The sequence below is a fragment of the Bufo gargarizans genome, chromosome 2 (genome assembly GCF_014858855.1).
Source record: "Bufo gargarizans isolate SCDJY-AF-19 chromosome 2, ASM1485885v1, whole genome shotgun sequence".
Taxonomy (NCBI): Eukaryota; Metazoa; Chordata; class Amphibia; order Anura; family Bufonidae; genus Bufo; species Bufo gargarizans.
In genome coordinates, this window is record NC_058081.1 from 111,364,502 (window position 1) to 111,377,943 (window position 13,442).

A 13,442-nucleotide genomic window follows, 5' to 3' on the forward strand; every position below is an offset into this window, starting at 1 on the left:
GTATTACAGCTCTGTACTTGTGCACACCAGTGTATTACAGCTCTGTACAAGCGTATATAACTGTATTATAACTGGAGGCACACACAAGAGTATTACCGCTCTGTACTTGTGCACACCAGTGTATTACAGCTCTCTACATGTGCACACCAGTATATTACAGCTCTCTACATGTGCACACCAGTGTATTACAGCTCTGTACAAGTGCACACCAGTGTATTACAGCTCTGTACAAGTGCACACCAGTGTATTACAGCTCTGGACAAGTGCACACCAGTGTATTACAGCTCTGTACAAGCGTATATAACTGTATTATAACTGGAGGCACACACAAGAGTATTACCGCTCTGTACTTGTGCACACCAGTGTATTACAGCTCTCTACATGTGCACACCAGTGTATTACAGCTCTGTACAAGTGCACACCAGTGTATTACAGCTCTGTACTTGTGCACATCAGTGTATTACCGCTCTGTACTTGTGCACACCAGTGTATTACAGCTCTGTACTTGTGCACACCAGTGTATTACAGCTCTGTACTTGTGCACACCAGTGTATTACAGCTCTGTACTTGTGCACACCAGTGTATTACAGCTCTGTACTTGTGCACACCAGTGTATTACAGCTCTGTACTTGTGCACATCAGTGTATTACCGCTCTGTACTTGTGCACACCAGTGTATTACAGCTCTGTACTTGTGCACACCAGTGTATTACAGCTCTGTACTTGTGCACACCAGTGTATTACAGCTCTGTACTTGTGCACACCAGTGTATTACAGCTCTGTACTTGTGCACACCAGTGTATTACAGCTCTGTACAAGTGCACACCAGTGTATTACAGCTCTGTACAAGTGCACACCAGTGTATTACAGCTCTGTACAAGTGCACACCAGTGTATTACAGCTCTGTACAAGTGCACACCAGTGTATTACAGCTCTGCACTTGTGCACACCAGTGTATTACAGCTCTGCACTTGTGCACACCAGTGTATTACCGCTCTGTACTTGTGCACACCAGTGTATTACAGCTCTGTACTTGTGCACACCAGTGTATTACAGCTCTGCACTTGTGCACACCAGTGTATTACAGCTCTGCACTTGTGCACACCAGTGTATTACCGCTCTGTACTTGTGCACACCAGTGTATTACAGCTCTGTACTTGTGCACACCAGTATATTACAGCTCTGTACAAGCGCACACCAGTGTATTACAGCTCTCTACAAGTGCACACCAGTATATTACAGCTCTCTACAAGTGCACACCAGTGTATTACAGCTCTGTACAAGCGCACACCAGTGTATTACAGCTCTGTACAAGTGCACACCAGTATATTACAGCTCTCTACAAGTGCACACCAGTGTATTACAGCTCTGTACAAGCGCACACCAGTGTATTACAGCTCTGTACTTGTGCACACCAGTGTATTACAGCTCTGTACTTGTGCACACCAGTATATTACAGCTCTGTACAAGCGCACACCAGTGTATTACAGCTCTCTACAAGTGCACACCAGTATATTACAGCTCTCTACAAGTGCACACCAGTGTATTACAGCTCTGTACAAGCGCACACCAGTGTATTACAGCTCTGTACAAGTGCACACCAGTATATTACAGCTCTCTACAAGTGCACACCAGTGTATTACAGCTCTGTACAAGTGCACACCAGTGTATTACAGCTCTGTACAAGTGCACATAAACCTATTATGCCTGTAATTTGGTGCCCATAAACTTGAGCCGTACTGTATTCAAAGAGGCCTCCTCTGTCAGATTCTATATGAGAAGATATTGTGGCATGTTCCTTCAGACGCAGTATTACAGAATCATTACACAATAGCCTTCTGCTCTAAAATTACAAAAACGCATGGACTGCACATGCCGCTGTGCACACAGTCTTAGGGCCCATGCACACGGCCGTTGGCTGTTTTGTGGTAAACACGGATACCGCCGTGTGCATTGCGCATTTTGCTGAACAGAACGACCAGCTCCTAATAGAACAGCCCTATCCTTGTCCGTAATGCAGACAAGAATAGGACATGCTCTAAAATTTTGCAGATGGCACAGAACGGATGCGTGGACACGGACAGCACACGGTGTGCTGTCTGCATCTTTTGCGGCCACATTCAAGTGAACGGGTCCACAGACGACCCGCAAAAAATACGTTTGTGTGCATGAGCCCTCAGTCTTCAGACCATGGACCCAAATAAAGCAGTACATTCAGCAATGGATTCCGGTCCTAAACTGAATACAACTACACAGAAAGCACTGCGCCAATTCCAACTCCAGAGGAAAGAAAACTATTTATATCTTAGAACCCGATGTCTCCATCTTGGGGGAGAAGACATTTCTACTGTGAATTCAGGACATAGGAAGAAAGTGAAGGCAATGACATGGCTTACGCAGCGTCCATGCGGAAATCCTTTGCATCTTACACAACAAGCACATGTGATGATTACCATGTAATACAGGTAGGAGGGAGACCGGGAAAACAACTGACCTTTTCATCGTTTGCTTGAATGGAAGCGACTACATGAAAGCGAGCTTCTTCCAGAGAGCACTAGTGCGGTCACCGTCTCAGTATGGATGACCTTCCTGCAATGGAAGCATCTCTGGATACAGGACCTTGTGCGGAGGACCGCTCACCTCAGACAGGCGGAGACAAGAGGGAGGGGGAGACCGCGTCGTCTGAAGCCTTCCTGGCAATTTTCAATTCCCTGTCCCATTAGAGTAACATAAGCTTCCGATTCTTCAGAGGTTTTCAAGACAGCATATGGAGGATGGTGCTGCCGGGGGACTCCTGTCATGTCAGCATTTGCTTTCAGAAGGTCCATTCCACGTATTTCGCCTGAAAAGGGTTGATTCTCCCCAAGCTAGTACCATGTTGGCAGAGCCAGCAGGTTCATTTACAGCTTCGTTCACATTTCCATCCGGCAGGAACAGAGCAGCCTGCCGGATTCTCCACTTCAGCACCGTATCCCCACTGACTGTAAGGGTACATGCACACGTTCAGGATTCATGTGCGGAGAATCCGCACTGAAATCCGCAGGTGTTTGCAGGCAAATCTGTGTGGTCAATCCGCATTAATTGGTGCGGATTTGCATGCGGATTTGGTGCGGATTTCACTAAGCGAATGAAGAAAATCCGGTCAGGAAAAATAAAATTAATTGACATGTCGCGGATTTTAAAATCCGCACCGCAGGTCAAAAGCCGCGCGGAAAAAATCTGCATCGTGTGCATTGAGAATTTCAAATTCTCATAGAATACAATGTACATGACAGCAGGGAGAAGAAAGCCACTAGACATTTGTCCTATTCATTTTCCACTGGAAGGTGAGATGTCAAACAAGAGGCTTCCCGTCTCCTCTACTGACACATTTCCATTGCGTCCACGGCTAGAAAATAGACCTAAAGACTAAACCCACCTTTATCCTTTCTGCACAATTCTTCAGAATGAAAAGATTATGTCGTAGAGACAAATACAGAAAAAATAAGATTGAACCAGAAGTACTTTGCATCTCTACATGTTTCAGTTGTCCAAGTGCATTGATACAAGTACTGTATATGGACCTATATGGCCTGTGCTAGGATGTGTACCCCACCCTTCAACACTTCAAAAAGTGTAAAATAATAATAAATAATAATAATGTATATTTTCATGATTTCCTGCATGTAAATAAATAAATAAAGTACTGCTCCAAACATCTCACCTAACACACCCAGATAACTTACTGTCAATGCTCACGAGGTCAAGACACTGCAAACCTCCATATTGGTAGTTCTTTGACAATATACAGTTATTACAGAGGGTGCAAATTAATGAAGCTTATTTAAAAAAAAAAAAAGTATTTTTTTTAAATAAAGTAATTTATTTTGTATTAACCAATGTGCATTGTATGACAGAAATTCTGCTTTTGACTCTTGAGATGGCATAAAAAGAGACATACGGTAGCGCAGGTGAAGACCAAGGCCTGTCCATAAAGCTAATAGCCTTACCAGCCTGTCTCCTACAAAACCTAGATTCCTCCGCCCAAAACCTAGATTCCACATGCCGGGTCTTTAAAGATGGCGCCTTAGCAGCTGGGTGCCTGCTGACACCAGGGCCTAATGTCCATGACCGGCAGTAATGCATGCCGAATGCGGACATTTGAACCCTCAGATCCTGTGGGCAAACGTGTGTTGCAGGCATGCAGTGTGCTGCCGGCTCTGTCTTTATAATATAATCCCCATAGACTGCATTGGAGTCTATGAGAGAAGCAATCTGATGATTGCTTGTACTAGTTCCCTATAAAAGCAATAAAAAAAAAAAAGTTTTAAATATAAACTCAAATTACCTTCCTTTCTCCAAAATAAAACTAAAAATACATAAACAATAAAAAAAATAAAAAAATAATACACATCATGGGCATCGCCGGGTGCAAAAATCCAAAAATGTTTATCCCATACAGCAAAACTGAAAAATTTGATGGTTTTTGGTCACTACATCTCCCAAAAAAATTTAATATAAAGTGATCAAAAAAAAGGTGTACACACCCCAAAATGGTATTAATAAAAAGTACAGATTACCCCGCAAAAAATGAGCCCTCACACAGCTCCGTACACGTAACTACAAAATAGTTATAGGGGTCAGAATATGGCGATGTTGCGGAATTGCGTTTTTTTTTTTTCCAGCTCACCACTGTATATGCAATATTAAAAGGGAACCTGTCACTGAGGGCAGTATAAAATAGTGACAGAAATGCTGATCTCAGCGGTGTGTCAGCCATGAGCTAAACGTAAGTGGTTGCTGAGAACCAGCATCACAATCATTACAGAACAGGCCCTGAAGAGAGTCAAATCTGCCTGAGAGGAGTCCTGGTTATTCCTAATCTCCTGCTCTCCTGCCCACCTGCTGATGGCTGACAGGCTTCTACCTAGTTTTCTCCCTTTCTCTCTAGGAGAGAACTGCCAGTCATCAGCAGATGGGCGGGAGGGCAGGAGATTAGGGATAACCATGACTCTTCTCGGGTAGATTTGACTCTTTCCAAGGCCTGGGCTGCAATGATTATGATGCTGGTTCTCAGCAACCACTTACTTTTAGCTCATGGCTAACACACCGCTGACATCAGCATTTCTGTCACTACTTCTGATGACAGGTTCCCTCTAAATAGTGGCATTAGAAAGTGCAACTTGTCCTGCAAAAAAAAAGCCCTCATACAGCTATGTAAACAGAAAAAAAAAAAATTATGACCCTGGAATGGAAAAAGAGTGAAAAACAAAAAAGCAAAAACTTCCAGGGCTCAAAGGGTTAAAACTTGGTATGTTGTCTAAAATATTGTAAACTAGAACTTTTGGACATGATTGCTGTAGTTTGTATTTTTCTTTCCATTTAGTAAGTCCATTGAAAATGGAAAAAAAATAAAATACATAACAGTTTAAAAAACACACACAAGATTGTCATAGTAACGACATAATATAAAAAATTTATATAACATCATATTTTTCTGTAAACTGTGTGACAAAAGTTATGGGGCACATTTATTAAGTCCGGCGTTTAAGATTGCAGGGGCGCTGATGGGGGTTGAAATGGCGAGTAGTGTTTTAATTTTTTTTAATTAGAATTTTTCTAACAGTTATGGCTCTTTTTATTTATTTTTTTATTTTTTTCAGAAACCAGATAACCTCTTTAAGTTGAGTGGTACTTGTGACTGTGATAAGTGAGAATTGTCATGGTGTCACGTGTTACCCCAGTTTCTTCTCCCCGTGGAGCCTGGCTGGCATGGGAAACCACAGAATAAGCTCCTATGGAGAAATATGCTAATGTGATGATATCCTGGAATTGAAATCAACAGAACAAATGTTCCCTGCATTGTTTTTCACGTTTGGCCTGATTGGTAATATTTTCCCTTCCCAGAAGTTTATTTTAGGAACTAGACATAATGATGTTTCAGCGGAGCAGTGTCCACCATAAAGGAGACATGACATCTATGACTGATCTTTTTTTAAATGGATCCCAGCAAGTCCTGATGGTTCCTGTAGACTTCACTATAGGTCCACTCGAGTTATGGCATTTATGTCTGCAAGGACGGCACTGAAGACTAAATAATCCTAATGAAAATTACCAGAAAGCCCAAAGCCACAGAATCAAGGACACCTCAACTACACCGACCAACTGAATAGGCAACTTAGTGGATCAAAACGCATGATCATGGTGACGAGTAGTCTAAATGGAGCCATCTCCCTCAGTCCCACAGACGTCCCACTATGGTCATGTGGGGAGGAGAAATGGGAGACCTAGGACCCCTGTTCTTTTGATCAGTGTGAAGCCCAGTATGGAGGTCTCCAGCAATCATCTATTATTCTTCATTTGAAGGTGCTATTAATTCTGCACTGCTGCACATCTGAAAAGGTTTTACATACAATAAGTATGAACTGAGTGATTCCTACAGAGGGAGAGAGGACCCTGCCCACCAGGGCTTACAATTTACTGTACAAGGGAGATGGGAAGGAGGCAACTGGGTGGAAGCTGCTCATCTGGAGATGTGGTGGCAGCAGGGTGATTGGAGGCTTTCCTGAAGAAGTGAGATTTTGGGTTGCTTTTGCGAGTCTGGATGGTGGGGGAGAGTCTGATATGATTGGGGTGGTGAGGTCCAGAGGATTGGAGGATGCTCAGGAGAAATCCCGTAGATGGCTGCATGAGGAGTGGAGAAGAGGACAGCAATGAAGGAGGACTTCTGAGGATTAGAGTGTGTGTGACTGTAAATGGAGATTGTGTCAGATGTACGGAGCGGACATAGAGTGGACAGCCTTGTATGTCATTGTTAGTATTCTGAATTGAATTCCCTGGGCAATGGGAGGGCAGTGAAGAGAGAGGAAGATGAGAAATTAGTGCAAAGTGGATTAAACTGGCAGCAGAGTTGAGGATCGATTAGAGGAGCACAAGAGTGTTAGGCACCTTTCACGTGCATTGGGCTCAAAGCGTGTGTCAGCGAGAGCACCTGTCCTGACCTCGCAGCACGGACTGACTTATGATGCTGTGTAACCGTTACAGTTCTGGAATGTATTATATAACACTGACAGCATTAGGTCAGTGTGATCCCATACATTCCAGAACTGTAAGGGTTAAACAGCATCATAAATACTGGAAAAGCAGAACTACCTGGGCATCCTGACTGGGCTACCACCTCATGTGTCAATAGCACAACACAAAACTGCCAGGAAGGATAAGGAGAGAGTAATTGTCAGTGGCCACCACCTGCAAAGCCATTCCCTTTTTGGAGAGGCTTGCGGTCTGTCCTGTGCTTCTGAGGTCACTTTCATTAGCACCAAATCAGGTGAAACTGATTCACAATTACTTATGCTTCTAACTGGATGGAATCATATCCCTCATGTTTAGGCTTTACTATGATGCTTAAAGAGGTTGTCTGACCTCAGCAAGTGGTATTTATCATGTAGAGGAAGTTAATACAAGCCACTTACTAATGTACTATCCATATTGCTTCCTTAGCTGATTAGATTCATTTTTCCACCACATTGTACACTGCTCGTTTCCATGGTTGTGACCACTCTGCAATCCATTAGTGGTGGTCGTGCTGGCACACTAAAAAGCGCCAGCTACTCTGGTGGCCGGGACCATGGGAGCGCACATAGGCTGGTGCTTTTTCTATAGTGTGCAAGCATGGCCACCGCTGCTGGATTACAGAGTGGTTGTAACCATGGAAACGAGCAGTGCATAATGTGATGGAAAAATGAATGAGCCAGCAAAGGAGGCAATATGGACAATCACAATACATTAGTAAGTGCCTTGTATTAACTTTCTCTACATGATGAATGCCATTTGCTGAAGTGAGACAACCCCTTTAAGTGTTCCCTTAAAGAAGTATTCCAGTTAAAACAAGATATCCCCTTTCTACAGAATGAAGATTGCAGGTCAATTTTACCGCATAGGGAACACCTTAAAAACGAAACCCATAAAACTATGGTGGAATTGTGTCTTTTTTACCACATTTGGATTTTTTTATCTTCCCACTACATCATATGCAATAATACATGGTGCCATTAGAAAATGCAACTTATCAAAAAAAAACACACAGCAACGTGAACGGAAAAATTAAACCGCAAAAATAGAAAATCTCCCAGGTGCAGAAAGGGTTAAACATAATTTGTTCTCACTTAAAGGGGTTTTCAATAATTTTATAGTGATGTCTTAACCTCAGGCAGGGGTCACACAGAGCGCCTGCTACTCGCTGGATATGATATGCAAGTGTTTTACTATTCTCGTTCTAGCGATCAGTGGGGTCTGCGTGCTCAGACCACCACCAATTAAAACATTTGATATGTCACTTAGTGACTCTTTAAAAGATCTAAAACTGTGTGTTAACAAAGGCCCTACTGGTAACACCCAGTTGCAGCTCCACTAATAAAATTAGTGGAGGAAAGAAGGTTTGTACACAAACATAGAAGAGGATTCTTTACGGTAAGAGCAGTGAGACTATGGAACTCTCTGCCTGAGGAGGTGGTGATGGTGAGTACAATAAAGGAATTCAAGAGGGGCCTGGATGTATTTCTGTGTGTGATAATATTACAGGCTATAGCTACTAGAGAGGGGTCTCCAGGGAGTTATTCTAGTAACATAGTACATAAGGCCGAAAAAATACATTTGTCCATCTAGTTCGGCCTGTCATCCTGCAAGTTGATCCAGGTAGAAGCCTGTGAGGTAGAAGCCAATTTTCCCTACTTTAGGAGAATACAAAATTCCTTCCCGACTCCAATCAGGCAATCAGAATAACTCCCTGGAGACCCCTCTCTAGTAGCTATAGCCTGTAATATTATTACGCTCCAGAAATACATCCCGGCCCCTCTTGAACTCTTTTAGTGAACTCACCATCACCACCTCCTCAGGCAGAGAGCTCCATAGTCTCACTGCTCTTACCATTCTGATTGCCTGATTGGAGTCGGGAAGGAATTTCTTTCCCTAAAATGAGGAAAATTGGCTTCTACCTCAGAGTTTTTTTTTTGCCTTCCCCTGGATCAACTTTGTAGGATAACAGGCTGAACTGGATGGACGAATGTGTTTCAGCCTTATAAACTATGGGTCACATTTATTAAGATTGGCGGTTTAGACGCTGGTCTTAATATCCCTTATACCTGGCTGTGGATTCATAACTTTGGTGGATCCACCGCCACTTCTAAATTCTTCAGCTTCCAAGCTGTCTTACATTTAGACCATTTTCTACCCCTAAAACGTGTGCAGAAAATGCCCATGCCCCTGCCTACTTTTTTTAGACCTGGCATGAGCAAGGAGAAGTCACATATTGCGGCGCAAAGGACCTTTGCATGGCTATACAGATTACATGGCTGTGTGCTTGATTTTATGGATCCATTAGCGATGAGCGTAGATAAAACTCCATATACTTTTGGCCATGTAGTGAATATAAAAGGGCTCCTCTGCGGTCAGACATTTCATCCAATCTGTGTAACGGTCTCAGATTTATTATATTATATTAATATTTGTCATATGAAAATTGTTACATAAAGAATTACAAAAAGGAAGGAGCCGTTACCATTGTGTGAATCCATGCTTCCAGCGCGACTTCCAGCGCATGCTTCTGCCCCCACACACCAATACATCTTCAATGACCAGCTTGTTGGCAGTGTAATTTCGATTCACCGAGAAGATGTTTTGCTTGAAATGTCCATCTATTAAAAAATAAGAGATCATCTGTTAATAATATGCCCACATTCATAAAGGGTATCCAAAGCATACTAGTCCCCTAGATTACAGCAACACATAGTTAATCTGAATGTTTGGGGGGGAGGAGGTGCTGCAAATCAGTCATATGCATACCAATCATAGCCAAAAATTCATTACACATTCCAAAAATTAAGGTATGGTCACACAGTGGGTGCAAAATGGCCGAGACTCCCTTCCGACACATTAAAAAAACCACACCAACATGTGATTTAACAGCTAATCAATCGTTGTGCTTTTTAAATGGCCTACCATTTTGCAGGGATACATTAGTTGAGTTGTAGGGTTTTGTAGGTCCACCTCCAAAACTGTGTGGAGTGTGGTCATTAACAAGCAATTTAAAATCCGCACTGATTTGCGGTGAAACCACGTCGGCCTGGTTTACAGATGCCAGGTGAAAGCTACATGTGACCGTACCCTCAGTACATGCTCATTTCCACTGACAGAAACCATAATGAAGCCCCTAAATGGCTGACAGCAGCAGAAAGAGTAGCTCTATACAACTTGATTGTCCTACATTATCTGAATAAAATACTGTAAAGGCTATGGACAACTTTTGAGCATTTTTGGACCGTTGCTACTGCAGCCTACATGCATTCCAATACACAGCAGGCTGCAGAATGACATGCCTAGACTGACTGTCTAAGAGCACTGTCTCCTCTCCTAAATAATCTTCTAAAATGATTTATGGCCATATCAAAGCTGAACTTTGGTTACAAGTCAACTTACAAGGTATCTGTGGATGGTATTTTGCAGCCTGCTATATATTGGAATAAATGCAGGATGTGGAAGCCAGTTGGTCCAATATTATTTTTTTCAATTTGGTTCTAAACACAACACGTAGGGGGTAATTTATGAAGCTGAAATACTCCTATATTAGGCACATTTCAGGCGCGATCTGCGACTTCTCCCCATTCACGCCAGGTCTTAAAAAGTGGGCGTGGCTGGGGAAGGGGACGGGTCGGCAGGCCAGTCTGATTTACCATTTTCTACGCCTGTTTCAGGGAATAGAAAAAGGTCTAAATGTAAGACCGCTCAGAAGCGGTCTTACATTTAGAAGTGGCGGTGGATCTACCGAAGTTATGAAGAGGCCGGTTGCGTCTTCATAGCTCCGGCAGATTCACCACCAGCTTAGGGGTTTATTAAGAATAATGTCTAAAACCCCAGTCTTCATAAATGTGCCCCTTAGATCATAACTTCTGAACAAGCCAGTGACTCAGTAAGACTACCAAAAATTACAAAGCCTATACATCAGTGAGGCATTGTAGACATCATGCAGGAACTAAAGAAGGAAATAAAAAGAAAAAATGAAACCATACAGAGAAAGACAAACTATACAGACTGGTGGGGGAATGAGTATGCAACACATATAAGAACTTTGAGAAGGAGAGAGTATCAATATCATTTATTGTGTCTAGAGTAGACCAAATTTAAAAGAACTTATTAGGACACCTACTATTATGATATAACCCTACTTTCATATGAACGTTTTGAAATCCGGACGACTGTTCTGGAACAGCCTGCTGAAGTTTACCATATCTGGCATAGCTGGATAAAGCCAGGAATCGCCGGATCCTGATTGACTACAATGGGATCCAACGGGGATCTGGCTGCTTTCCAGCATTATGCTTTTGGTCGGACAAAAAGTCGTGCATGAGCAACTTTTTGTCTGGCTGAAGGCCATCATTTATGCAGGAAAGCGGCAGGATCTCTGTAGGATCCAGTTGTAGTCAATGGGAATCTGGCAGTTTCTGGCATTATCTGGCTATGCTGATGTGAAAGTAACCTTAGATACTTCTATTGGGCAACAGTAGGGAGAAAGTCCGCCATCCATCTGAGGGCAATTGCTTTCTGCGCCATGAACAATGACTCAAGGAGGAAAATACACTCATGTGGGACCATTGCAAGTCATCCATCAAAGCAGACAACCATAAGAAGGGGTCCAGAGGAAGAGAAGTTGCAAATATAGCACTTAGGCAAGTGACGATGTCTTTCCAGAATGTAGAAATATGACCCAGTTCATATGCCAAAAATTGGCTCCTGCCTACACCTAGGGAATTCAGAGTACGACCAGCGACCCATTTTATAAATTCTACTAGGTGTAAGATAGGCCTGGTGAGTGATGAGCAACTGAGAGACCCGAATATTGGCTCCTGGGAATACACGCATATGAGAAGACAGAATTTCACTCCAATCCTCCTCAGACATCCGAGGCATTCGCACCACCCACTTGGCCTGTGCAGTCGGGGGAGAGGTAGTGCATAATCTACACAGTAGAGTTATACAGGTGAAACTCGAAGAATTAGAATATCGTGCAAAAGTCCATTTATTTCAGTAATGTAACTTAAAAGGAATAGCATTAATGCAGCTTAAAATTTTTATTTTGTGAAAAGGTTCAATATTCTAGTGTGACACTAGTCAGCTAATTAATCCATACCCTCTGAGCAAAGGGTACCTCAAAAGTGTGACTTTGGGGTTTCATAAGCTGTAAGCCATAATCATCCAAATTATCACAAATAAAGCTTGGAATATCTCGCTTTGCATGTAATGAGTCTCTCATATGGTAGTTTCACCTTTTAGGTTGCATTACTGAAATAAATGAACTTTGCAGAACATTCTAATTTTTCAAGTTTCACCTGTATATATGGTAGATTTAATGGCACCTTGACAAGAGCCTCCACAACTGGTGGGGTCTGTATGGAAACTGGAGGGCCATGTGTCATCTGGAGAAATCAGGAGCAGCCTCTGTGAGGCGAAGCATCTCAAAGCTGGTCAAATGTTAGCCACATATTCTGTTTCAGGAGTTGACCAGACCAAAGTAATTCCATAATGGCCACTGGGGCAAGACACCTGCATGATTTAATAGTTTTTGAATTTGTATCCACACTGCTTTTGCTGCCATATGAAGGGGAGTAATGTCAGAATACCCCTGTGAGGACTCTTCGGATGAGTTCCCCAGCAGAGACTCATCTCCCACATAATTTAAAGGGGAAAACCAAGGGCATAAGTATTTGAACTGAGAAGCCAAGTAATAGTATAAGAAGTCGGGGATGAATAGACCAACCAAGTCCTTATTGGTCCAACATTTTTAATAAAAACCTAGGCTAGGATATGCCATCAATGTCAGATAGGCTCAGAAGCTGTCTTAGGGCTCTTTCACACCTACGTTGTTCTGTTCCGGCATAGAGTTCCGTCGTTGGGGCTCTATGCCGGAAGAATCCTGATCAGTTTTATCCTAATGCATTCTGAATGTTGAGAAATCCGTTCAGGATGCATCAGGATGTCTTCAGTTCAGGACCGAAACGTTTTTTGGCCGGAGAAAATACCGCAGCATGGTGCGCTTTTTGCTCCGGCCAAAAATCCTGAACACTTGCCGCAAGGCCGGATCCGGAATTAATGCCCATTGAAAGGCATTAATCCGGACTTAAGCTAAACGTCGTTTTGGCGCATTGCCGGATCCGACGTTTAGCTTTTTCTGAATGGTTACCATGGCTGCCGGGACGCTAAAGTCCTGGCAGCCATGGTAAAGTGTAGTGGGGAGCGGGGGAGCAGTATACTTACAGTCCGTGCGGCTCCCGGGGCGCTCCAGAATGAAGTCAGAGCGCCCCATGCGCATGGATGACGTGATCGTATGGACACGTCATCCATGCGCATGGGGCGCTCTGACGTCATTCTGGAGCGCCCCGGGAGCCGCACGGACTGTAAGTATACTGCTCCCCC

The 13,442-nt window shown here is 43.1% G+C and overlaps 1 protein-coding gene across 1 annotated transcript in view; it reads right to left on the reverse strand.

Annotated features, from left to right (window-relative positions):
* Positions 1-13,442, reverse strand: part of LRRK1 (leucine rich repeat kinase 1) — a 121,139-nt gene that overhangs the window by 95,015 nt on the left and 12,682 nt on the right. Inside the window, exon 2 of the mRNA XM_044279409.1 lies at positions 9,535-9,670. Coding sequence (XP_044135344.1) covers positions 9,535-9,601 — 67 coding nt within the window. The 5' untranslated portion in view covers positions 9,602-9,670. The remainder of the gene's footprint in view (positions 1-9,534; positions 9,671-13,442) is intronic.